The sequence below is a fragment of the Pituophis catenifer genome, unplaced genomic scaffold (genome assembly GCF_029215685.1).
Source record: "Pituophis catenifer annectens isolate HBS135680 unplaced genomic scaffold, rPitCat1.0.hap2 SCAF_1, whole genome shotgun sequence".
Classification (NCBI taxonomy): Eukaryota; Metazoa; Chordata; class Lepidosauria; order Squamata; family Colubridae; genus Pituophis; species Pituophis catenifer.
The window spans coordinates 61,768,297-61,792,436 of NW_027256881.1; the positions used below are offsets into that span (position 1 = coordinate 61,768,297).

Genomic DNA, 24,140 nt, shown 5'->3' on the forward strand with positions numbered 1-24,140 from the left:
AAAATAGATTTTTTTGTTTACAAGAAATGCATAGTTATTTTTTAAAGGCATTTTTTAAAAAAATTACCTGGGTCCCAACTGTCTCCTGGAAACATCGTCCAAGTTGTGTTTTAGCAGAAACAGGAAAAGTATGAGTGATAGGTTGCTGATGAATGTAGGTTGAATGAATTTTCTGGGTTTTCTGAAATGGTAGGCTTTGATAAGGACTCTGGGACTGTCCCGATGTGGGAGGCTTTGGTTTTGGTTTTTGACCTGCTGAAGTGCTGTCAATCCTTGAAACTTGATGAAACTGCACAGAAGCTTCAGGTGGATGTTTAACATGGATATTTACAATGTTGGGAGGAATTTTCACTGTAAAAGTAAGAAATCAAGCATTACAAATCTCCAAATAAGAGAAGACATTGCTCAATTTGTAAATTATGTATTGATTTTCATAGCAGCATTTTGCCAAAGGCTGCTGGATTATAAAAAATACAGGGCAATAAGTTAGAAGCACACACGCATATGCAATCTTCCTCTTCCCTGAGAAGGAAAGTTCTTCGTGATTTTGGATCCAGGATTATGATTAAGTTTACCCAAATGTACAAGAATCATTAGCCAATTTTAAATCCAGTCTTATTCTTATATAAATATTGGTTTGGATATACTTAGACATAAGCCCTAGTTTAGATGACATGTGAACCATATACACAGTGAGAGAAGAAAAGATGTACAAAATGATTGGGAATTGTAGCTTAAATCCCTTTTTTTTGGCATAAAATGACCTGTGAATATGATCATTAAAATCTGGATCAAGATACCATTTAATATAGATGACATTGAATTACACTGGAGAAAAAATATCTAAAAAAGTTAAAAGCTGGTCAGCCAATTATTTTTGAAATACTCAATATTTTCTTGTGTATAAAACACTCTAACATTTAGCAAAGGTCTGAACTAGTAATTCAAGTCTAGGGGTAGAATTAAATGTTTGCAACGTCTATCTGAGAAAAATTGTTCCAACTCTCCCCAAAAAACCCTTTTTCCAGACATTTTAAGGAATTTAAGAACAGTTTAACATTTTATAGGAGAACGATTTAAAAGCCCCTCCTTGAAGAAGGTGGGTGACTTAGAAATATGAAATATAAACAAACAATAAAAGAAATCTGTCAAGAAAAAAGTTAGTGTCCATATCTTGAAATATAATGTGAAAAGTAAATCTGTGACTTTGAAATATATTGTTGAAATTGCAGGCTTTGATTAATTGTAATGTCTAAGTGAAAAGGCTGAATACATGATTTCCACCAAATTAAAATAAACAGAGGAGATACAAACTGAATGCATGAAAACCACAAGCTCAGAAATTAATGGCACCTACTTCTCAATTGTTGTCTGACAACACAGATATGAAAAAGATAAGGAAACACCCATCAAGCATGGAAAGATAAATCATTTTCATTTGAAAATTGTACTTTCACAAAGAAGATAAAAATCCTTTTCGGTTAATTTTTCACTAACATTTTAAAAATATAATTAATGATTATAAATGCAAGAATGCAATGAATGCTAGGAAGCACCCTGTGTCATTCCAGTAGGCCTTGAATGTCAGTTCACAGCTATGTGAGAAGACGTTACCAAAGTCTCTGATAGCTTGGCAGGTTAAATTATGAAGTCTCATTGCAGCCAACCTAGAAATCTAGCTGGAGAGAAGAGATAGAGAAAAAAAAGTTTACCTTTGGCTCCTTGCTGCCCAGGCACAGTCAGTGGTAAAGTATGCGTGGAATGGATGACGTGAGATCCCACAGTTTTGCTTGCTTGTTGCGAATTATGATAAAGTTGCGAAGTACTTCCACTCTGCACAGGGATCTGGCAGAGTTTACCAGTGTAATTAGGAGGACATTGGCACTTGTCTCTTGAGCTGCACTGCCCACCATTCATGCAAGGAAGGTGGCAAATAACTGATGGAGAAAAAAATCCAAGAGAGACTTGTATTAATTTTTTTTTCAGAAGCACTGTTAATATCATTACTAACTTTTTTTTTCTAATGGCAAACAGACTTTCTATGATCTTCAGTGTTGCCACAGGGTTTTTATTCTGATGCAAATCAATGGAACTTTTTCCAATGATAACCAAGCTTAGGTTCAACCTAATAATAAATATGCAATATCCTATTTGAATACAATGACATGATGCAGTGCAAGACTAAGGTTTAGTAAGGTATATCTGTGATATAGGCAAGAAAACTGAAATGAGATCATTATAATTAGACATGTACAATTTTATTTTGGAACAGGGAATCTCACACTTCTCAAAGAAGCCCTGCTGGTGCAGTGGTTAGAAGGCAGTAATTGCAGACAAACTCTGCCCACAGTTTGGAGGTCGATCCAAATGGGGCTCAAGCTTGACTCAGACTTCCACCCTTCTGTAAAATGAGGACTCAGATTGTTGGGGGCAATATGCTGACATTGTAAACCGTCCAGAGAGTGCTAAAAAGCACTATGGAGCAGTATACAAGTCTAAGTGCTATTGCTATTGCTATTATAATTAACCAACTGAATCTTCCCCAAATTGTCAATAATGTAGTGGGAATCATATTGGGATTCTCCAATTCACACACAAAACAAAAAAAAATAACTATGAGCACCTAACATCTTGCCAGTTCAAGATGGCAAATAGATAGATGTAAAGACAGAATAATACTGAACATTACAAACAGTAAAATGCCTAAAATGCTATTATTTTGTTATTAAAAAGTTGATTCACCCCAGATAACACAGCAAGGTGGTGCATCAGTCAATTTCACAAGAGCCAGAATCCAACTCCAGGAATCTGAGTAACTAGAATAGTCCTTACAACCAGCCTGCAAAGGTTGCCTTGGCCACTCCTCACCCAGGATCAAATTACCTGAAGTAGAGTCATCAACTGGCTAGATTCAACTGCAGATTCATTAAGAGAAAGGCTGTAACATTCGGGGTCAATTTCTGTCTAAGTACAAAGCAAAGAAGATGGCCAAAATGGTTACTCTTCTATGTGGTCAGAGATCAGTGATGTAATCAGTGGGGTTCAGAGCAGGTTGGTGATCCTATTAGAGAGCCAATTTGCCTCCTGCAGCAATTATCCAATTTCGGTGCCATATTCAACCGCACACTTGGTACTTTTTGCATTGCCATCAAAGTTACTGAGATGAACTCTTGAATTTATAGCCCATAAAAATGGGAACAAATAATGGGTACAAATAACTCTTGAAATACATTGGTTTCAGTAAAAAACAAAAAACCTGCTTTTGTTTCTTATAGTTTTTAGCCGGTATTTTTATATGATGATTGTTAACCTACATACCTGGAAGATAGAAAATAAGGAAAAATAAGCAGCAAAGAACTTTGCTTTGCCAAAGACCATCTGTTCTTTGCATGCAAAGTATTTCACAAATGTTGATAGAGTGGACCAGGTGGCTATGCACAAGATAGTCTCGGAGATCGCCCTAGGGCAGGAAGTATCCATGCCCTTGATGGAAGGATTTTACATCTCAGCCCAGAGGAACTGCTTTGCCAACTTATAACATATAATGACTGTGGAGAGGAGCCAAGGAGAATGCTGTAGGGAAATTCAAAAATCCTGCTAAGGATTAACTGGACAAATGAGCAGACAGTGATACTTCATGAACAGTGTCATCCTATCCAAATTAAAGAGGAAGACCTATGGAAGTCCAGGCTCAGACTAAGGGTATCAACTTGCAGATCAGAGGAAAACTGGAATGACAACATCTGTTGTAACCTCTTAAGTCCAAAATGCCAGATCAATGTGGAACATAAACCTGATGCTAATACGAAGAAAGAAAATGAGCAATCCAACATAGGCACAAAGTTCAGTTGCCTATTTTATGGCATCAGAAGCAAGAAGTTTAAGGAAATAAATAAAAAAAAACCCTAAAAGATTCAAAACTCAAACATTGATAGCCTTCAAGCCAGACTAAAAGTCTTAATTAATATATTAGTGTATACTAGTATATTATACTACTATATTATCAGAATATTAAGGCATTTTTAAAAATGCAGCTAATGGTGAGGAAAAGAGGAGGGAGGTCTCATAGATGAAAAGTGAAAAATTGCTTTGATGACTGATAATAACGGAAAGACTAAACCAGAATAACTGGTTTAGCAGTGTTATTGGGCTGAAGATAACACTGAAGCTGTTTTCCAGAGAAGCAAAAGCATGCCCAAAGTGATTGTTTGTCTGGAAACTTTACAATAAAAGAGCTAAGATCAGTGCAATAACAAATGCATAATTATAACCTACAAATAACTAATCTACTGTATATTATCACTTCACACAAACAGCAATAGCAACAGCACTTAGACTTATATACCGCTTTACAGTGCTTTACAGCCCACTCTAAGCAGTTTACAGAGTCAGCATATTGCCCCCAACAATTTGGGTCCTCATTTTATCCACCTTGGAAGGATGGAAGGCTGAGACAACCTTGAGCCTGGTGAGATTTGAACTGCTAAATTGCAGTCAGCTAGCAGTCAGCAGAAGTAGCCTGCAGTACTGCATTCTAACCACTGTGTGGCTCATGAGTCCAAGACAGGTATTAAATATCTTGTGTTATATAAAGCTATATCATCCTTGGTGCACTCTGAACTGTTTTGGCTGACTATATAACATCACCAGTGCACTATGAATCGAACATCTATGAGCAAACAACCAAGCCCAGAGAGTACCAAGGACTCCCCAGTTTAACCCTGTGCTGCATATATACTCTTCTATTTAAAGTTATTTGAATATCCCTCCTCAAATAAAATATTAAATTGAAAAGAGGAAAAACTCCTTTACAAAGAAAAGGTCATCAGCTCTCTAGCTCTATATGCAGAGAATATGGCTGGCAATGACCTCCATCACTTACACCAAAAAGGCAAGTTATTTGATATCTTATGGATAAAATCCTACACAGAAGCTTGACTCTATCTGGCAATAAAATATAAACCCTAATTTAATAATAAACAAGTTAAGTCTCCATCCTTTAAGAGCATTTAGCACCTGTTCCCTGAAATGGCTGCTTCAATCAACCCAATCTACTTAATTTGTCATCTCCAGATCCTGAACAGTATTTGTGGTATTACTACAGAGAAGATCAAGAGCACAATATTATGGCTGCACTAATGTCACAGAAAAAGAATGCATTTATTTTCTGCTAAAACAAGAATTCCAACTGAAATGCAGTTCAGTGCACTTGTAAAAAAAAAAAAAACCATGGTGAAATTCCCATGCTACTTGCAAGACGGACTGAGCTGCCATTTATGAGATAAATCATATGTGAATTCTTCTTCCTATCCTGGATTCTATATGACTAGAATTAATCTCACTTCTTTCCCAGCATCTTCACAAGTTTTCATAATCTTACCTGGCGTGAAAGTTCCTAACACATGGGATACATTTCTTAACCATGGTAGCTTTAAAATAGGTGGACTTCAACGGAGTCATCATGCTATATAGAGCTTTACATCATGTTATATAGGTGTTCTGACCCAGCTCCCAGAACACGGCAAACCCTCTGTAGACAATTCCTTTATTAGGAGTGCCAGCAGCCCTGGCAAAAAGTTTATCTCTCACTACAAGCTAATAAGTCTGTCCACATCTATTCATCTCTGCCCCCTGCCTTTTATCCCCACAACTAGGGTGGGGCTTCACTAGCAGTGATGGCTCTTCCTTCCCAAGGATCAGCCCACAGATTTCCACTGCTCTCCTTTCCTCTGCCTTCTGTGCATCAGCACGTCAGGCACAGGACCCAGCTGTTCTTCCTCTTCCTCATCAGCCACCTCCAGACCTGGGGTCTCTTGACTCTCCATCTGAGGGCTGACAGACGGCCCAAGCTCTGCCTCTGTCTGTCTCTCTAACAGCTCCGTTTCCTCTTCCCCCTCGGAGCTCTCAGGTTGCCTTGATGCTGACCCTTACTCCCACGCCTCATCTGATTTGGCTGCTGGAGGGGCCGGTTGCCGACAGGCTACAACAGGATTTACATCATGGTATATAGGGCTTTAATCTGGATCTGGAAGTACAGCTAGTCCAGCCATCTCGGAATTGGGATAATCTTACAATTAAGACATTCAGTAACAAAATGTTTTCAATCAATCATCACTTCTCTACGCAATAAAATTTTCTTCTTTTATTTATTTATTTATTTGTCAAGAACGTATTAGGTAATAAGTATAAAATGGATTGGATACATAAAATAGATACAAATAGAGAAAACATTAGGACAGGGATGGTAGGCAAGAAGGTGCTCTTATCCACGCCTCTTACAGACCTCTTAGGAATGGGGTGAGTTCTTACTGTTTTTCTGTGGAACAATTATGATTATGTTCCAGATCTGTATATCTGTCATCTATGTATCTAAGCATGTACCAAGATGCATAAATTCCCATATCAATCAGTTGCTCTGTCAATTCTGCTTATGCCAGAAGCTGCTGTTATCTCAATGAAGTGAGGATCATGTGATCCAAGAATACGGGGTCAGTTCTAGCTAAGTATTCTGATTAGAGGTTAAGGTGTGGTGATAGCAGGCAGCTCTGTGGTATGCTCTCTTCTCATTTGTTCCCCGAACAAATTCATGGTATGCGGCTCCTGAATGGAATCCACTCATCTCCTCAAAGGCTTCATGAAACCACCCACAATGTTCATCATTGGAATAGAATGCCATGTGGTAAGTCATCATTACTCTAAGTCAAGTATTAGTAAGAAATAGCCACCCATGGCTAAGAGGAATTTTAATTATCAGTGATACTGTAGAAAGCACAGAAGTTAAACCCTAAAAGACCTCATGCTCCGAATATTCTTTTTGCTCAATGAAGCATTTTATGAAATTCAAAAACTTTCACAACTTTTATCATTTAATCCAATGAAAGATTTTCCCCTTCATTTGTTTCTGTGGGGTCAAGCAAATAATTAAAACGTTACAAATGATGTATTCCTTGAGCAATTTATGTGGCTTGACCTAAACAATGAAGTGGATGAATCATTCTTAATCCTTGAATATAATTAAGAAAAGAAGAGAAACAATATTAATAATCAGTCAACCTTCTTATTAAAAAGGGGGCATGTAATCATATTGGTACATTGGGGGAAAAATCTGAAGCAGAATTAGGTGGGTTTTTTCTGAAGTTCGGAAAAAGGTATTATCCTAATTCTGCAGGAGTTCCCAATGAAGGATATATTTAGAATGTTCAGCCTATATTGTAGGCCGTTTCATAAAAGGATCAATTAGGGTTATAGTTGCTGACACCTTGCAAACAACTTCTTGATTGTTTTCAATTTTTTACAACCTTTTCCACCAGCTTCCCACATGCAAACCTCTCCTGCCACTTTTTCTCCTGAGGAGCTACTCTATAAAGTATGAGATCCCAGGGATCTCATATTCCATAGCATGCACTCGGGCCACAGGACCCCCTCCTCCATTCACCTGTACTTGCCCCAAGCAGCAGCGCTCTCTTCCCAGCCCACATGCACTTGTGGCAACATAGTACCATTCCTCCCAGCCTGCACACACTTGCGCCTCATAGCAGCACCTACTTCCCAGCCTACCTGCACTGCACCACCTCACTCCATAGTAGTTGCCCAAAGCCCTGCCTGCCTGCTTGTGAGTTGCCCAGGACTTTCAACTTCCTACTAGCTTCCCCAATGACTTTGTTTGTGGGACAAGTTAGTTAAAACTGCAAGTGCTTTCCCAGAATCATAAAATTTTCAAGAGAGCTGGCCTTCACCTAATATAATCTGAGCCTAGTCATTTGTGTCTCAATGAGAAGACTGACCGATTTGTTCTGTGATTTGTTTTCTGGACTATCCCCGATATTTTCCATACTTTGGTCTTCTTCAATACCAAACTTAAAAAACATCAATACTCTTTCTATCCTGCTTTTTCAAAGTCCAACCTTCACTTCCACAGAGTGTCACAGGACAGACCATTGATTGCGCATTTCTGATCTTCATAGATATAGACACATCAAGGAATCTGAATAACTTTTCCAAGACCTTTATTACTAATATGTCAAGTCTTGTACTGTTGACAGTTGATCCTAAAATGCAAAAGCTGCCTACACCTTCCATATCTTCATTATCAATTCTAAGGCTAGTCTCTATACATACTGTCATCTGCTTGTTTTTTTAATGTTTAATTCCATTTTTTCACTGTGCTGCTTCATTTTAATTACTAGAGCTCTCAAATCATTTCATTTTCAGTTATCAGAGTAGTATCTCCTGCATAATACAAACGACTCAGTTTTTTTCTTCCTATTTTAAAACCACCCTAATCTTTTTCCAGTCCAGCCTCTCTCATTATTTAATCAATGTAGGCTGATTAAATAAGGAGAGAAGATGCATTGTTTTCCCATCCTTTGCTAACCTAGAACCAACCTATTTTACCATGTCCTGTAGTCTCATTTTGGTAAAGACCAGAGTGCTGATTTAACTTTTGCAACTGTTTTTTTTTTTTTAAAAAGGAATATTTTTAAGTAGCTTGGATGTTGACATCTCTACTGTATAGAATGCCCACATACTTTTTCCATCTTTCTTTGATCTTTCTATTTGTTACTATTTGACCATTGACATCCTTTGATATACCATTTTATTAGAAAGATCAAAACTCCTTCAGAGTTCAGAGAACTTTTGGAAGACTTTCTTCGTTTTTCCATGTCTGTTTCCATCTTTGCAACTGCTTCTTGTCTTTTCTAACACCTTTCTGAAATTCTTATGTTAAATTTCTTCCTGTGAAAGCTTACGAAAAGCTACTTACGAAAGCTGATTTAATAGCAATAAACAATGTTAAGCGATAAATTCACAATGAGGAGGCTAAGAAAATTATTATCAACTGTAACTCTGTTAGTCATGACAAATTCCTAACACAAGAACTATTATACATGGAAAACATTGATAATGAGTGGAAGTCACTTTCCCTATAGCAATGCCTTTGTTGAAAGATATATTATAGTAATAGCATGTTTCTTGCGGATAGTTCAGTGGGAACGCCTCAGTTTTAAAGGATGCATCCAGGAGTAATATTTTCTCATCCATGCTATTTGCGCAACTGCCTAGTTGTCATCTTACTGGCAAGCAGGTTTTACAATCAAACCTGTAAAAACAGACAGAAACTCGACCCATTATGTGGCAAGGAAACAGTAACTATTTAAAATATTTCATAGAAGTTGTCTTCCTACATGAGGTTGTACAAATTTTCTTGGGTATTAAGATTAGACACAGAGGTCTTGCTCAAGTTAGAGGATCTGATCATATACTTACATTACAGGTTGTATAGCTCTCAGGTTGCTAGAAACAAACAGTCTCTGTCCTTAAAAAAAATCTGTTTTCTATTCTGGGATACACGTGTGACTCCTTCCTTATCTATTTTTAAAGGAGCTTTAAAGACATGACTATTCCATTGCATTTCAAGTAAATACCATTTTTATTAGGACAAGTCAGTGTTAACCACTGAAGTAAAGTTCTTGATTTTTTGTAAGTGAAATTCATCAAATCAGGTTTGACTGATAGAATGGAAATATCAATTCTATTTCTTTGGTAACTGAACAGAACAATTTGCTGTGGTGTTCTTCCAGGAATTTTTTCAACTTCCTGATCTATTCTATAGCTTTAAGATTCCCTGGTAATCCCCATCCAAATGCTAATCAAATTTAACATCTGCTTAGGTTTTCACACCAATAGGGTATCCAGGTGCTGCCAAGTAGAAATCCAATGTTGGATTATTCAAAAATATTAAGCTATTTGATAGCTAGAAGGCTCTGTGGAAATTCATTCTTCTGGTAATTAGCACAGAATAAAAATTTGGCAAAAATAAAATGTGACAGTATAAAGAGAAGTTCCAAATCTTTTAACCAAATAAGGTAAATTAGGAAATTCTGAATTTGATATATGAGTGAAAATGACATAAAATGTTAACGTATGCACCATATAAGTATAAAAGACCAGAACCAAATCCTGAGCCACTTATCCTGAAGTAAGTTCTTGTTGGTAGCTTGATCTTCTATATCAATTTCTCAGTCAGAAGGTTACTTTTATAATGCAGATATAGTACAATCATACTTGTGTATCAATTTGCTGTTTGATAAAAATGAGGATGAGCTACTATAATCTTGATTTTTTTTAATAATGGCAGACACATTGCAAGCCAAACTTTGTCAGATTTCAGTCTATTTTAAATACCTGTACTAAACAGGGGAAAAAAATGATTGAGAAAACTTGGGAAATTGTTGTTTGTCAACAAACATTTGCAGAGGGTACACCCAATTTTCAATTGCCAATTTAGTAATAAAATGTACTCAGTTTTTCTAAACATGAAGTCAACTCTTTTAGCATCCAGTCTTAAAACTTGGATTCTAATTCAATGTAACATTGTCTTAATAAATTACATTATCATTAAAACACAATTATTGAATGTTCTATTAAAGCCTAAAACATTTAAAGAATAAAAAAATACTATATTTTTGAAAACTATCAAGAGACAGAGAGAGACAGAAATAGACACAGAAAAAGCAAAAAAAGATACATACGTGAACATGAAACATTAATTTTTAAATCCATTTATTATGCTTGATGTTCTAAATGCCAGTGTATGAAATTTACCTTATTCCTGTTTAAGGTCAATAGGGAATAGTCTAAATAAAGGTTTTGTACATTGAAACATTTTGAAAGCTCAGTTCAATCCCCAGTATTTCCAAATAAAAGGATCTCGTAGCAACTCAGAAAGCTACCTTCTAAGGCCCTGGAGCATTATTTCTTTACCTTGACAACTTTAAGATGTGTGAACTTCAAATCTCAGAATTCCCTGACTAGCATGGAATTCTGAGAGTTGAAATACACATATTTTAAAGCTGTCAAGGTTTAGAAAGGCTACCCTGGAGAGTCACAACAAATCAGACTTAAAGAAAGACTATTTCATAGTACTTTACTCATCATGGCCATGAAGATCTCAGTTCTTTATTCTCCTTTTCATAAGATCACTGAATGACACAGCAGAACTGGTGCATATCTGCTCTGAAGGATCAATTTATCCATCATATAGTGCAAGATAACTGAATATCATTGGGGAAGAGAAAAATGTTTTAAATTTTTCTGCTTTGCTTTTGGCAGTATAACTGGTCTTATTGCAACACAAGGGGCAAGATGCACAAAGAAACAATTATATTATAAGAACATCAAGCACAAAGTGACTGGCACAAGTTGCCAAACATTTTTAAAGTTTTGTTCCACTTCTGTTCAAATACTTCCACAAGCTGTTTTGTCTGACTAGGCCTTTCCTTAATCTGCTTTCCCTGGCACCGGATCTTTTTATGTAATCAGGTCTCTCTCCTGTCCTGCCCCCCAATGCTATTTAAAGTATATATTTGTCCAAGATACTGACATATTACCCACAAATAAACTGTTCCTCAAATATCACAGTTCTTTATGTTGTCCATTGAATTTTTCACGATTCCAATTAAAATATGGAAAAATATAATAAGGTAAGAGAACATGAACAGAGATGAGGGGAGAAGTATTGTTTGGCATTCTATTTTCATGGAACATAAAATTGGTGCTCATTTTTCTTCTTCTAATGAGCCACGGTAGCACAATGGTTAGAGTGCAGTACTGCAGGCTACTTCTGCTGACTGCTGGCTGCCAGCAGTTTGGCAGTTCAAATCTCACAGGCTCAAAGTTGACTTCCATCCTTCCAAAGTCAGTAAAATGAGGACCCAGATTGTTAGGGGCAATATGCTGACTCTGTAAACCATTTAGAGAGGGCTGTAAACCACTGTGAAGCAGTATGTAAGTCTAAGTGTTATTGCTATTGCTATGTTAAATTATTTCTGCAAAAAAAAAAAAAAACACCTTTAAAGCAACAATCTGCTACTGCATATTTTCCTGATATATGAAGAATTTGTCTCTTTACAAGTCACATCCACATTTTAAGTAAAATGAGCTATTTTCTATCATTTCTTCATGGAGCAAAACTTCCCTAAAATGAAGCATTAACACATGTATTTCTCTCATAGCTCTATCATCCCTCTCTCTCTCTCTCTCTCTCTTTCTCTCTCTCTCTCTCTCTCTCTCTCTCTTTCTCTCTTTCTCTCTCATACTTGCTGCTATCCAAGGAATATAGTTAAGCACTTTTTTAAAATAAGCACTTAGCTTTTATTCCTAAAATCATTCTAAAAGAGCAGAAACTTTTTAAAAAATGCCATGTTACTTGGGAGTTTCTGTTTCTCCATCATAGGTTAAGTCAATCACAAGTATGTATATCTAGCACTAGCACTTACACTTTAATACCACTTTACAGCCCTCTCTAAGCAGTTTACAGAGTCAGCATATTGCCCCAAACAATCTGGGTCCTCATTTTACTGACCTCGGAAGGATGGAAGTCAACCTTGAGTCGGTGAGATTTGAACTGCTGAACTGCTGGCAGCCAGCAGTCAGCAGAAGTAGCCTGCAGTACTGCATTCTAATCACTGTGCCACCACTAGCTTCTGAATCAAACCAGAATGGCTGTTCAGAACTTGACCCTCATGTGGTGGGATGCAGTGAGAGGATTTGGATTTATTTATTTTATTTATGTATAAATAAACATACCCCATACAGTAGAAAAATAAACAGTGAGATTTACAAATAATTAAAAGAATTTGTACATGGAGCAGTGTTTAGATTACAAGTCAACATAATGAATAGGTCAAATTCTCCAGGGAGTAATCTATTATAAAAGGTATAGTGGGAAGTCTTAGAGTAAGTTAGTCAATAGTTATGGAAGAGAAAGATGAAAAAGAATGAATCTGGGCTTAGATGGTTCTAGAACAAACCCATAGGTTTTTAAAGGTCATAGTTACAACTAAAATTTGGCAGCCTTATTTAGGTACAGTGATGCAGACAAAAAAAGAACAACCAATGAAAAGAGCAAAGAAGGAACAACCTTTTCTGGACCAATAGCCACCTCCAGCAATTAAATGTGCATTACAAATGTAGCACACATAATTAAGCCTCTATATATGTACTTTGTAGCTTTTCTTTCTATCATCTTAAAAATTGCAATGTGGTAACAGCGTTTGGAAGTCCCTGGAATCACATCCAAGATTTGTGTATGACTGGAAGCCATGCAACTCTGGAACACAAGATTATTTTACTTTGTGCTATGCAAAAAAATTGGATGCAAAACTTTAAATGCGCAAGAACAGAGTCATACCATTTTTGTCGGTACATGAATAAGCACCAGATTAGACTTCTGTTATTCAATCTTCCTCAATCAGAACAGATTTATAAGCAAGAATGAGTCATATAATTATAAAAGTTAGTTGGGAAATTCTACAACATTCATCATGCTATTCTCTTTCCATTTCCTGTATTACTCAGTTCCTTGTCAAAAAGTAAATAAATGAAATTAAAATTATAAATTCTTTGAAAAGCAGATTCTGTGATGGAAAAAGTGCATATAATGTAAAAAAATCTATGAGAAGAATTTATCTAGTTTCTCTCTACTAACATAAAGCTTTCATCACCACTCCAAGGGTGAGGAATTCAGCAATTTCCCCCTTTCTCTGCAGCACCAAAACCTTTTGATTCTTCAATCCTCCAGAGCAGATCTAAGATATAAAGGGGTTGAAGTGCAACATGGAAATCACAGTTTCCCCTTCCCTATTCACCTTTGGCTAATAGAGGGGACTTACTGGATATCACCCAATATTGATATGATTAAAGTTATATTCAGAAGATAACAGGAGTGCTAGCTTTTCTATTCAGCTAAGATAACAGTGACTGTTATAGCTGACAGTGACTGTTTTTTGTGCTCAAGAACAAATAAAGCTAGATAATGGGCTGAAGGAGTAAAGAGATTATTCATAGGAAGAAGATCAGACAATGTCATGAAGACTAAGGACATTTCAGTAACAGAATAATTAAAGCAGTGGCCTTGCCAGTGATAATATACAGCTGTGAAAGCCAGAAACTAAGAAAAAGAAGATAAAAAACTCTGATTTACAGATTTGGGGAAAGTTACTAGAAATGCTACAGAAGGTAAGAATGGATCAATCAGTTCTTGATGAAATAAAGTCTAATATTCCTTTGAGATAATGAACAGCAAGCAGAAACTCACATACTGTACAGTACTTTGGCCATGTGATGCAGACAGGGGATGGACTAAAAAAAACACAATTGCAATATGTAGAAGAAGAGAAACACCACAGATAGATGGTAGGATTGAGACACAGAGATTACCAAAGTGCCCTTGGAAGAATAATGAAATATTGTCAGAGGCTAGTCAACATGGTATTTGTTCAAGAGTCACCAGGGATAGAACTTGCCTCAGTGTCACCTTCCAACCTGGACTGGGTTTGCATATGCACTATGCACACCAAAGTAAGTAAAAAATGTTCTTGTTTTTTTTGTTTTTATTTTAATAATGCATGGCTATTATTACTTGCCACATGCAAAATGCTCTGAAAAATGGTCAGATGAGAAAAGATGGCATTGATGGCAAAGCTTGGAAAGAATCATTATACTTCTAATAATGATACACATTTTGCCTGTTAATGCAAAATGGAAAGTTCAGTAATGATACAATCTCTGTTGTTTCAATTATCTTTGTTTGTTAAATTTAAGAACCTAACAATCTTATCAGGAGCTCAAGGCAGCATACCCTGTACTATTTTCCTACTTTTCTCCACAACTGCAAAACTGAATAGAAATTGGATTGTCACAGAGAGACTGGCCTAAAGTCACCCAGTGGGCTTTCATAAACTAATGGGAAAGTTAAATATCTCACACAGAAATGTTACCACTGAGTTACAAGATTCTACTCATAGTGTAAAGATTGCTAGTGTCAAAAGAATGACCACAAGGATATTATTTTGGTGTTCACCACAATATATATGCTGATTTCTTAAAAAAACATTTTAAAACAAATATTTAAAAAATATTTTTTGTATTCATATTTTATATGCATTTCCAATTAGGTGATTAATGATCTGACCCATTGGGATCCCTCATTATGAAAACATGGCATAATAAATGCTGTGGTTTCTAAGGTTAGGCTCTTATTAGCCCTTGAGAATCAACAACAGAACTGAGCAATCTAGAGCTAGGAATGGGATTGAAAAACTACATTTCAATTAATACTCCAGATGCTAACATGGATTCTGAAAGCTGCAGATGCTTTCACTGTAAACTAAAGACCCTTTGTTTTCATAGCTACTACAGCTGGATTCTGTCCATCCCAGTCCTTAATCATCTACAGGTTTTTGCTTCTAGGATTTGAAAACAAGGCAGCCCTACTTTTCATTTATAAAGCCATGTATTTTGCTCCCCATCCCAATTTTAATCTTTATTTCAGTCTTGATGTAACACAAAATTACTTTATTTCAGTCTTGATGTAACACAAAATTATATCTGTTCGTACTACTTATTGCTGCTTCTTTCTTTAAAAAAAAAGCTAATAAGTTTACTGTTTTTAAAATTTGTAGTGCAGTACAATGAAATAAATATAAAATATAATTTTTGAAAATACAAACAAAAATTAAAAAACAGTACAATAATTAAAAATAATAAAACTTAATCATACAATACAAAACATTCTTTATTCAATGTTTTCATTCAGTTGTTAGACAAACAGTATGCCACATAAGTGTATGAAATAAATGGATAATTTCTTATCGTTATTTCTTCCTACCTATTTAAAAATAGATATTCTGAAGTAACTTATATTTTATGCCACTTGATACATGTCTTTTACAACAAACAAATACATTTAGGTTCAACAATGATCACAGCCACTGAGTTTCTTAGCAGCGCGCACTCAAAAATTCTCCATTTTTTTCAACACTTCATATACTACCACATACTTTAGAATCTGAATCCACATCATGGTATGTTACTGATGTAGTTTACAGTCTATTTTCACGCATAGATCCCATTCATATGTAATGCCAAGCCAAATTTAGTGTTACTGGAAAAAGTTTAGGTAGTTCTTCAACTATTGGACCCATCTATTTTCCTAATCTCAAATAATACCATAATCCCTACACACCCACTCCCTGCAGCCACAAACACACAGATTCTGCTGTTTTACACAAGCATCTTGGCAGCAGGAATCCCAAACTGGATTCTCAATTCACAAACAAGCAATTACAAATTGCTCCATTACCCCCAAATTACCCCAGTTTAAGAACCACTGCCCTAAAATATGATTATATGGCTAAACCACAATCTAAACTGAAAGCAATATGTAAACTATGGTTCCCAATTTTGGTTTGTCCCAAACCAAAGGTTCCCCAGTAGTTGGGGAAACTATGTGTTCTATTTAGCAACCACACTTGATTGCTAAATTGAAACCCAGTGAGGTTCAATGTCAGAGAAAAAGATATATAAGCTTAATTTTGTTCACCATAGTTTAATGATAGGACTAGCCAGCCAGCCCTTAGTATTTTATATGTAACAAGTGTTCAGTCTTGGATGCCTCTTCAGATTGACAAGCATTTTATACCACCCATGTTGTTAGAGGGACTGAGAATATTTTTAGGCAAAGTTCAACATACTATAAAGAAAGGCAATGAGACTGTCTCTGTCATAGTCTTTCTTTCTAGTATATTGAGCTAATCTGCTTTATTTCTTGCACAGGAATAGCATTATTGTATTTGAAAAGAGAATCAAAAAGCAACTAACAAGGACAATATAATTGCACTGTAATACTAAAATGTCCTGAATCAGCAACAAAAATGTGAGGTTTGTGCAATAAAACATTAAAATATATGATATTCTGCTTTGTATCATTCCTGGCATTACAAAATGGTATGAATGTCCACTGAAATCAACTAGATTTTCTAAATCCTGGTCAATTAATTTACAGGTGGGAAATCATACATATAAATATCAATAATCTTTTGAAAACCAGTTGTCTAAAATCTGACATTCAAAATCTGTTTGAATGTTCTATTTGGAAGCAGACCAAGTTCATTTATTGCAATAATATCTTTCATTACATTTTTAAATGTCCAGTTTATCTGATATCTGACATATAATACCTGTGGTCCTCACAGTGCATTCAACGCACATGTTTTTAAGCGGGTGCCCATTCCATTCATAGGAATACAGAGTTAAACAATTCCTAGGCAATATTTTTCAGGAATGTTTCATTTAACTCCAATGAGTTTTTACATTTACTTATCCAAACATTACACTACTAAATTCAAAGAGTGTTATTATTCCTCAGTTTTGCAACTGCTCTGTCCAATCTTGTGGGTTCATATGAAAATGTGTGGGTCCATATGAAAGTACAGTCCTGCCATACTGTGCACATAATCATAAGCAGATTTTGAGTAATTCTATTATTTTTTTGCACTTTAGAAGAAAAATCAAGAGCAATGAAGAAGATACCTAATAGTCTGTCTTACAGAGAACATATGACAGATCCTTCAGGAAAAAGGTTGACAGAAAAATCCCAAGTGCATGAACATCTAAATCCAACAGGATTAACAAGAGCAAATAAGGATTCACCAAACTTACCTACTCGGAAGTTGGGAGCTGTCAAGGTGTCAGCAGCATGCCCGTTTTCACTAATCAGCGTTGTCGTATTTCCTTTCTCACAGCTGTTTTGACAGGTGCCTTTTTTACAGGTCACTTTACAAATGCTGGGTGTAAAAACCACCTTTATGCGTCCTGTGTGATTTCCCACTGGGAGCAGAGGCAAAGAAAAAAAGAAAAACAAATAGATCACTTTGGTAGCCATTGATTTCTTTCCAATGATTTACAGATAGAGTTTTGAAAAGCAACACGTTCTAAATGGAACAGGGCAGCCGTCAGTGTTCACTCCTCAACATCCAGTGATGCCTCTGAAACAGGAGTAGGAAGCTTAGCAAACAGGATGCCGGGATTCACTCCAAATCCACATTTAAAATCAAGTCACTGGAGTGGGATTAGAAATCACAATGCTGCACTTTATTCACAGTCAAAGAGCAATACCAAAGATCTGACAGCTTCAAAAGCCAATCCTGACACGCAGATGTAATGTTAAATGACTAAGTATTCACCTAGAGGGTGAATAAACTCTTGCGTCTTTCTCCCCTGCATACTTTTCCTGATTCTACACTTATTAAGTCACTATTTGTAGCCCGTCCCCTGGAAATGTTTCAGGCATGCCGCATGTCTGAAAACATCTGTCTCAAATCTCCTGGCACCCTGGTCTGAACAAATCCTCTGACGCAGCTGCCGGGACCCTGTATTTTATTTTATTTTCCACAGATTCTTGGAACAGTCACTCCCTGTGGATGTACATATTCTAGGTTTCATTTTATTCTTAACTTCTAACATGTAGCCCAGGGTTTCAATTGTAAATGAAGGTGATGGCTCAACAGTATTACAGATCAGGAATGGACAAATCCTAGCCATTTTGCAAAGTTCAGTTCTAAGCATTTTCTGATCAATTATGTCATTTTTTCTTTAGAAAAAGTTACTGTACGAAACTTGCATTTACTTTGGGTTTTTTTCATGTTTTATTTATTTTATTTATATAACATTCAATTTCCATCAAACAGTGTGTGATCTGGGTATAGTTATTTTTAAATAGTCATAATCCACATATTTGTTGTAGTATTCATCACAATAATATTAATAATATAATAATAACAATAATACTTAACTTAGAATTTACTTTGTTAAGGAAATGTTTTTGGACAAAATTGTTCATGTACACATTTTTCTCAACAGGTTTTCCTAATTTTTATGTAGTTTTTCCCTTTATAAAACTATTTTTATATGCAACATTCAGACATTCTGATATACAGTTTTGGGGTAAAGCACCCCAGGACAAAAATTGGAGATGATATGTGTGTGCCAATCTATGTATTAGTGTGGGAAGATCATTTTGCTTAGAAGTGCAAATAAAACAAAATTCCTTCTAATTTCTACACTCCTTTCAGCATTCCAATTTACAACAATTCCAAATGTTCAGTTAATCAACTACCTTTACGTTTCAGTATATTGGGACCAAAAAAAAGTCCGATATAAAAAATATCCCGTTATAAATAAGAATATGAATAATCTATACGAATAAACGATTAAAAAGAAATCTAGGCAGGTGACAGAAAATAACTTCATGGTATAATAATCATCATGATTTGAAGTAGGCATTTCTTTTTCATCACAGCAAAAGAACACACTGCAGTTATGTTCAGGGCAGATGAATCACACATTTTTAGAATAGAATAGAATAGAATAGAATAGGATAGGATAGGATAGGATAGGATAGGATAGGATAGGATAGGATAGAATAGAATAGAATAGAATAGAATAGAATAGAATAGAATAGAATAGAATAGAATAGAATAGAATTTTTTATTGGCCAAGTGTGATTGGACACACAAGGAATTTGTCTTGGTGCATACGCTCTCAGAGTACATAAAGGAAAAGATACGTTCATCAAGAATCATAAGGTACAACACTTAATGATAGTCATAGGGTACAAATAAGCAATCAGGGAACAATATCAATATAAAATCATTATTGAATCATTTGAGGCATTTTCCCATAACTCATACTTTTTTTTTTTTACAAAATGTATTATACAAAACAAATTATCTGAAAAAAAGGACTAAAAAAACCTGCAGGAGAAATTTTGAGGCTTGCAAATAGAATAATAAAATAAAATAGGGATGTGCTCAGAGGTGGGTTCTACTTACCTTTACTACCGGTTCACAATGGGGCCGTACGCGCGAGCTCGCTTTGCTCGTGCATGCACATGGTCTTCTGTGCATGCACAGAAGCGTCCTGATGATGTCAGGGTCGGTGCCTCCCGCCGGTTTTACTACCGGTTCTATAGAACCGGTCCAAACCGGGGGCAACCCACCACTGGATGTGCTGGTTTTTTTTAAATTATGCATGTTTTTAGGTCAATGTTTTAGGTCCTTCATATTTAAATCCCTGTTTAAACCCCTTATCATTTAATAATATTTCATTGTTCTACACATTAATAATTATTTGGTTTACTTGAAAATTAAACTCAATACTAACTTGAGGGCATTTAGCTGCTATTAAAATTAGCAGTATTTGACTGATCAAGTCAATGATTCTGAACAACCACATAGATTTACTGAACTATTGTTATTATTTTCACAAATACAGCATTTCTTATGCATTTTTACCAGTAGTAGCCTTTCTTTAGTCTAGAGTGGGTGCAGTACAGGGGTGAAATGCTCCCGGTTTGGACCGGATCACCTGATCCGGTAGCGATGGAGGCGGATGGTTCGGAGAACCGTTAGCAAAAATCCCTCCCCCCCATACTCAGCTGAGCCGCACAATCATCAGAGGCTTTTCTTTTTAACTTTTAAAAGCATTTGTTCTATAACCTCTTCGGCCGAACAAATGCTTTTTTTAAAAAAACCTCTGATGATCACGGGGCTCAGCTGGGATCGTCAAAGATCCCAGCTGAGTTGCCTGATCGGCAGAGGCTTTTTTCCTTTTAAATGCCTCTGACGATCCAAGCTGAGTTGCCTGATTGTCAGAGGCATTTAAAAGAAAAAAAGCCTCTGTCAATCAGGCAACTCAGCTGGGATCGTCAGAGCTTTTGAAAGCATTTTTGTACAACCTCTTCGCCGAAGAGGTTGTAGAAAAAATGGTTTTAAAAGTAAAAAAAAAAAAAAATTGGCCATGCCCACCCAGTCACATTACCCCCCCCCCCACCAAGCCACGCCCACAGAACTGGTAGTAACAAATTTTAGATTTCACCACTGGTGCGGTGGCCTAGTAATTAAGTAGTTAAGTAATTAAGTAATTAAGATGCTGTGTGCTTCAATGTATAGTCATGCCGGCCACATGACCACGAAAGCATCTTTGGACAATGCTGCCTTCCTCGGCTAGGAAGCAGAGATAGGAGTACCACCCCTAGAGGCGGATACAACTGGACAGGGGAAACCTTTACCTTCTATCATTTTTTTTTCCATTCTGCCCTATAAGGGAAAATAGCTGGCTTTTCCTTGAAAAATATTAAGAACAATGCTTCTAGATGTAGAGAATGTTTCCTAACTTCAGAAGAACATCATTTTATATTATGTTTGGCTGTTAGTAAAGAGCAAATGGAAATTTGAAAGAAAACTGAATGTCAGTTGATGTTTCTACAAACACCAGCATTATTTTGCCTATCAGATATATAGCAGATGTCCCCAATGTATTATTTATTTATTTGTTAAATTTATTTGCCACTATTTCGTTGTGAGGCTACTCTAGGCATCTTATAATTCAGGCGTAGCCTTCCAATTTTGTCCTATACATTTCCTTTTATCAGGTTTAAAATCTGGGAACTCCTCAATTCTACTATTCACATGTATATTGTTTATTTTAAAAAAAGGTGATGCACTCATGAGACCCAGTTTTGCAGAAACACCAAGCTATAAACTGGGAAACTGTGAGTTTGAATCTTCCCTTGGGCACCAAATAAACTGGATGACCTTGGGCCAATCAGTCACTCTTGGCCCAAGTAAGAAGTCAAAGGCAAGCCACTTCCAAAATCTTGCCAAGAAAACTACAGGAACTTGTCCAGGCCATCGCTATGAGTCAACACTGTGTTCTAAGTATACATGGCTGGATATTATATGTTAAAACATCCTGCATTTCATTCATTATTATGACTTCAGCTGGCCTAGCATATATAAAGCTAAATGTTGACTTTTTCAATGTTAAATTATATTTTCCAGGAACAAATACAATACCTTTTTTAATGAACAGGAGCAAAATTGGTGAAGCAATAGTTTCTACAGATGGAAATCAAATCAACCTTTATTACAGTCAAAGTGCAAAATTGGGAGGGTGGAGTAAAGGAATGTAAAGGCATAAAAAAATACAAAAATAAAGTTACAAATACAGCTGTAAATTATAAAAATAAAGTGAATCCAAAAAAGAGCCTGAAAGAAGGGGTAAAAACAATAAATGCACATAAAAAGCAGGGCAAATTAAATATACCATAATACGAAACACTTTATAATAACAGTCTAAGTGCTCATTAAAACCGATTCATGCACAAGTCATCATGTGATGTATTTTAGGTGCTGCTGCACAGTACCTGGCCACCTTGTATGGAGAGAACAGCAGGGAGGAGTAGAATTGTCCTGTGAGGCCTGAATATTTATGGAACAATAGTGAAATGAGTCTAGTACCAATGTTTCTGTAACAGGCATTGGTTCTGTTGCTTCTTCATGTCCAGAGTCACAGGGGCACTGTCTCTCTGAGTAAGAAATCTTTGGCATTCAAGGACAGCCGAGGGGACAGTATGACATTGTGCCAGAGTAAAGATCCTTCAATGGTAAAGTACTTCCAGATTCATTAAATGGATAATAAGGGAGGAAAACCAGAAGTGGGCTTCACATCATTTAATAACCGGTTTGCCCAGTGCAGAACCAAAAATGTGAGCGTGTGCGTACACGTGCTTTGCGTGCGCACCTTCCGCACTTACACATGGCTTCAAACATATGGCGATTTTATGTGCATGGCTTCCAGCACACTTTCTCGGGTAGCTGCGGTGAGTAGAGCGGGTGAGGTACCGAAATCAACTGGGCTGTGTGGGCGGGGCAAACGAGCCAGAGAGTGAGATATATAGGACGGAATAGCACTGGGGCGGGTTGGCGGGCCCAACTAGTAGTCAGAACTACCGGTACAAGTGAACTGGTCTGAACCGGCAGCAGCCAACCTCTGAGGAAAACTACCCATTGGGTTCACTGGCAATAAAGGTTGGGGACCTGGATTTTAGTTGTCACTATCTTTTTCCATATGACAGAAAACTATCCCTCATAGTTAATGAGGCAAGGCCTATAGGGAAAAAGGACAATCTAAGCTAATAGTTGTGTATGGTATTCACACTCTACCCTCTACTTTCATGAGGCCTTCTCTAATATCAAGGTGGCATTAGAGGCCTATTTGGGGGCTTGAAGAACTTAAAAATTTGGACTGAACAAGTTCTAATGATGAAAAGTTGGAGAAGGACCCCAGATGGACAGCATTGAGAAGTTGTGCTATTGGCTTGGCTTGAAATAATCTGAGGAATATAGTAGGAACTCTTGTCTTGAGGAATTTAAGGATGGCATATGAGCTTCTTTGAGCATTTTCAGTGATACAGTCACCATGGGGGATTCCTACAGTTGGCAGAATATAAGACTACTCCTAGATATTTGAAACAGGTGACCTGCTTGGTCTTGTGACCATCTATCTTCCATGAGTAATTTTGATTTTCTGATAGTTGAGCTCTAACTGGTCTTCCTTGCAAGACTGTATTCATGCTCTCCATGCTCTTTTAAGGTCAACAGATGTTCTTGAGTACAGTTGCATCATCCATATAGTGTAAAACAGAAATGTGATTTCTAGCTAGTTTTATGGACTTAAAGTTCATGTCAAGGAGACAGCCCATCATGGGACCAACATTCAGCCCTGCTTTACGCATTTCTCAGTTACAATGTCATTAATGAGAATGGCCCTGGGAGTTGCATCTTTCTTTCAGTGATGTCCCTTCATGAACCATATATATTTGTATTTGTATTTGTATTTATTAAATTTTTATACTGCCCTTCTCCCGAAGGACTCAGGGCAGTGTATAGCCATTTTAAAACAACATATACCCACAAAATTTAAAAACAATTTAAAATACATTAAAAATTTGGCCCTTATATTAAAAACTACAAACACCCTATTAAAATTCATTTTCTAAGCCAGCCTGGCCTGTCGAAACAAAACAAAATATATTAGATGAAGCAAATGATGGCCAATCACGGGGGCTTCAAGTTTTCCCCATAGTTTGGTTTGTGATATGGAATCAAAGCTGTTATGAAGATGGCATAAAGGGAAGTAGTATTTTTCAATTAGCACCAAGTACAGGTTGATGGCGGATTATCCTACCCTAAATCCAGCTTATTTTTCTTTAACTATGTTTTCTTGCGCCAACCAGTTCTGGAATTTTCATAAATGCACAAATCTATAAACATAAGCACTTTTCCATCTTGCATGAAGTTTGCTGATTGTATCAAAGAAGCTAATTGATCTATAATTGGTAGGGTCATTCTTTTTACTCTTTTTATATTTAGGGGGATTGATCATGAGTCCCCAATCCTTGGTTCATCAGCCATAAGTGTTGACACAGGTAAACAGCAAGGCCAGAGCAAGGGCCC

The 24,140-nt window shown here is 36.5% G+C and overlaps 1 protein-coding gene across 2 annotated transcripts in view; it reads right to left on the reverse strand.

Moving 5' to 3' along the window:
• The window catches only part of LTBP1 (latent transforming growth factor beta binding protein 1), a 206,029-nt gene that overhangs the window by 100,361 nt on the left and 81,528 nt on the right, over positions 1–24,140 (reverse strand). For both annotated transcript variants that reach the window (XM_070932503.1, XM_070932502.1), the window contains exons 5-7: positions 17,503–17,670; positions 1,713–1,937; positions 68–351 (exon numbers count right to left, since the gene is read on the reverse strand). In XM_070932503.1, the coding sequence (XP_070788604.1) occupies positions 68–351; positions 1,713–1,937; positions 17,503–17,670 (677 nt within the window). The remainder of the gene's footprint in view (positions 1–67; positions 352–1,712; positions 1,938–17,502; positions 17,671–24,140) is intronic.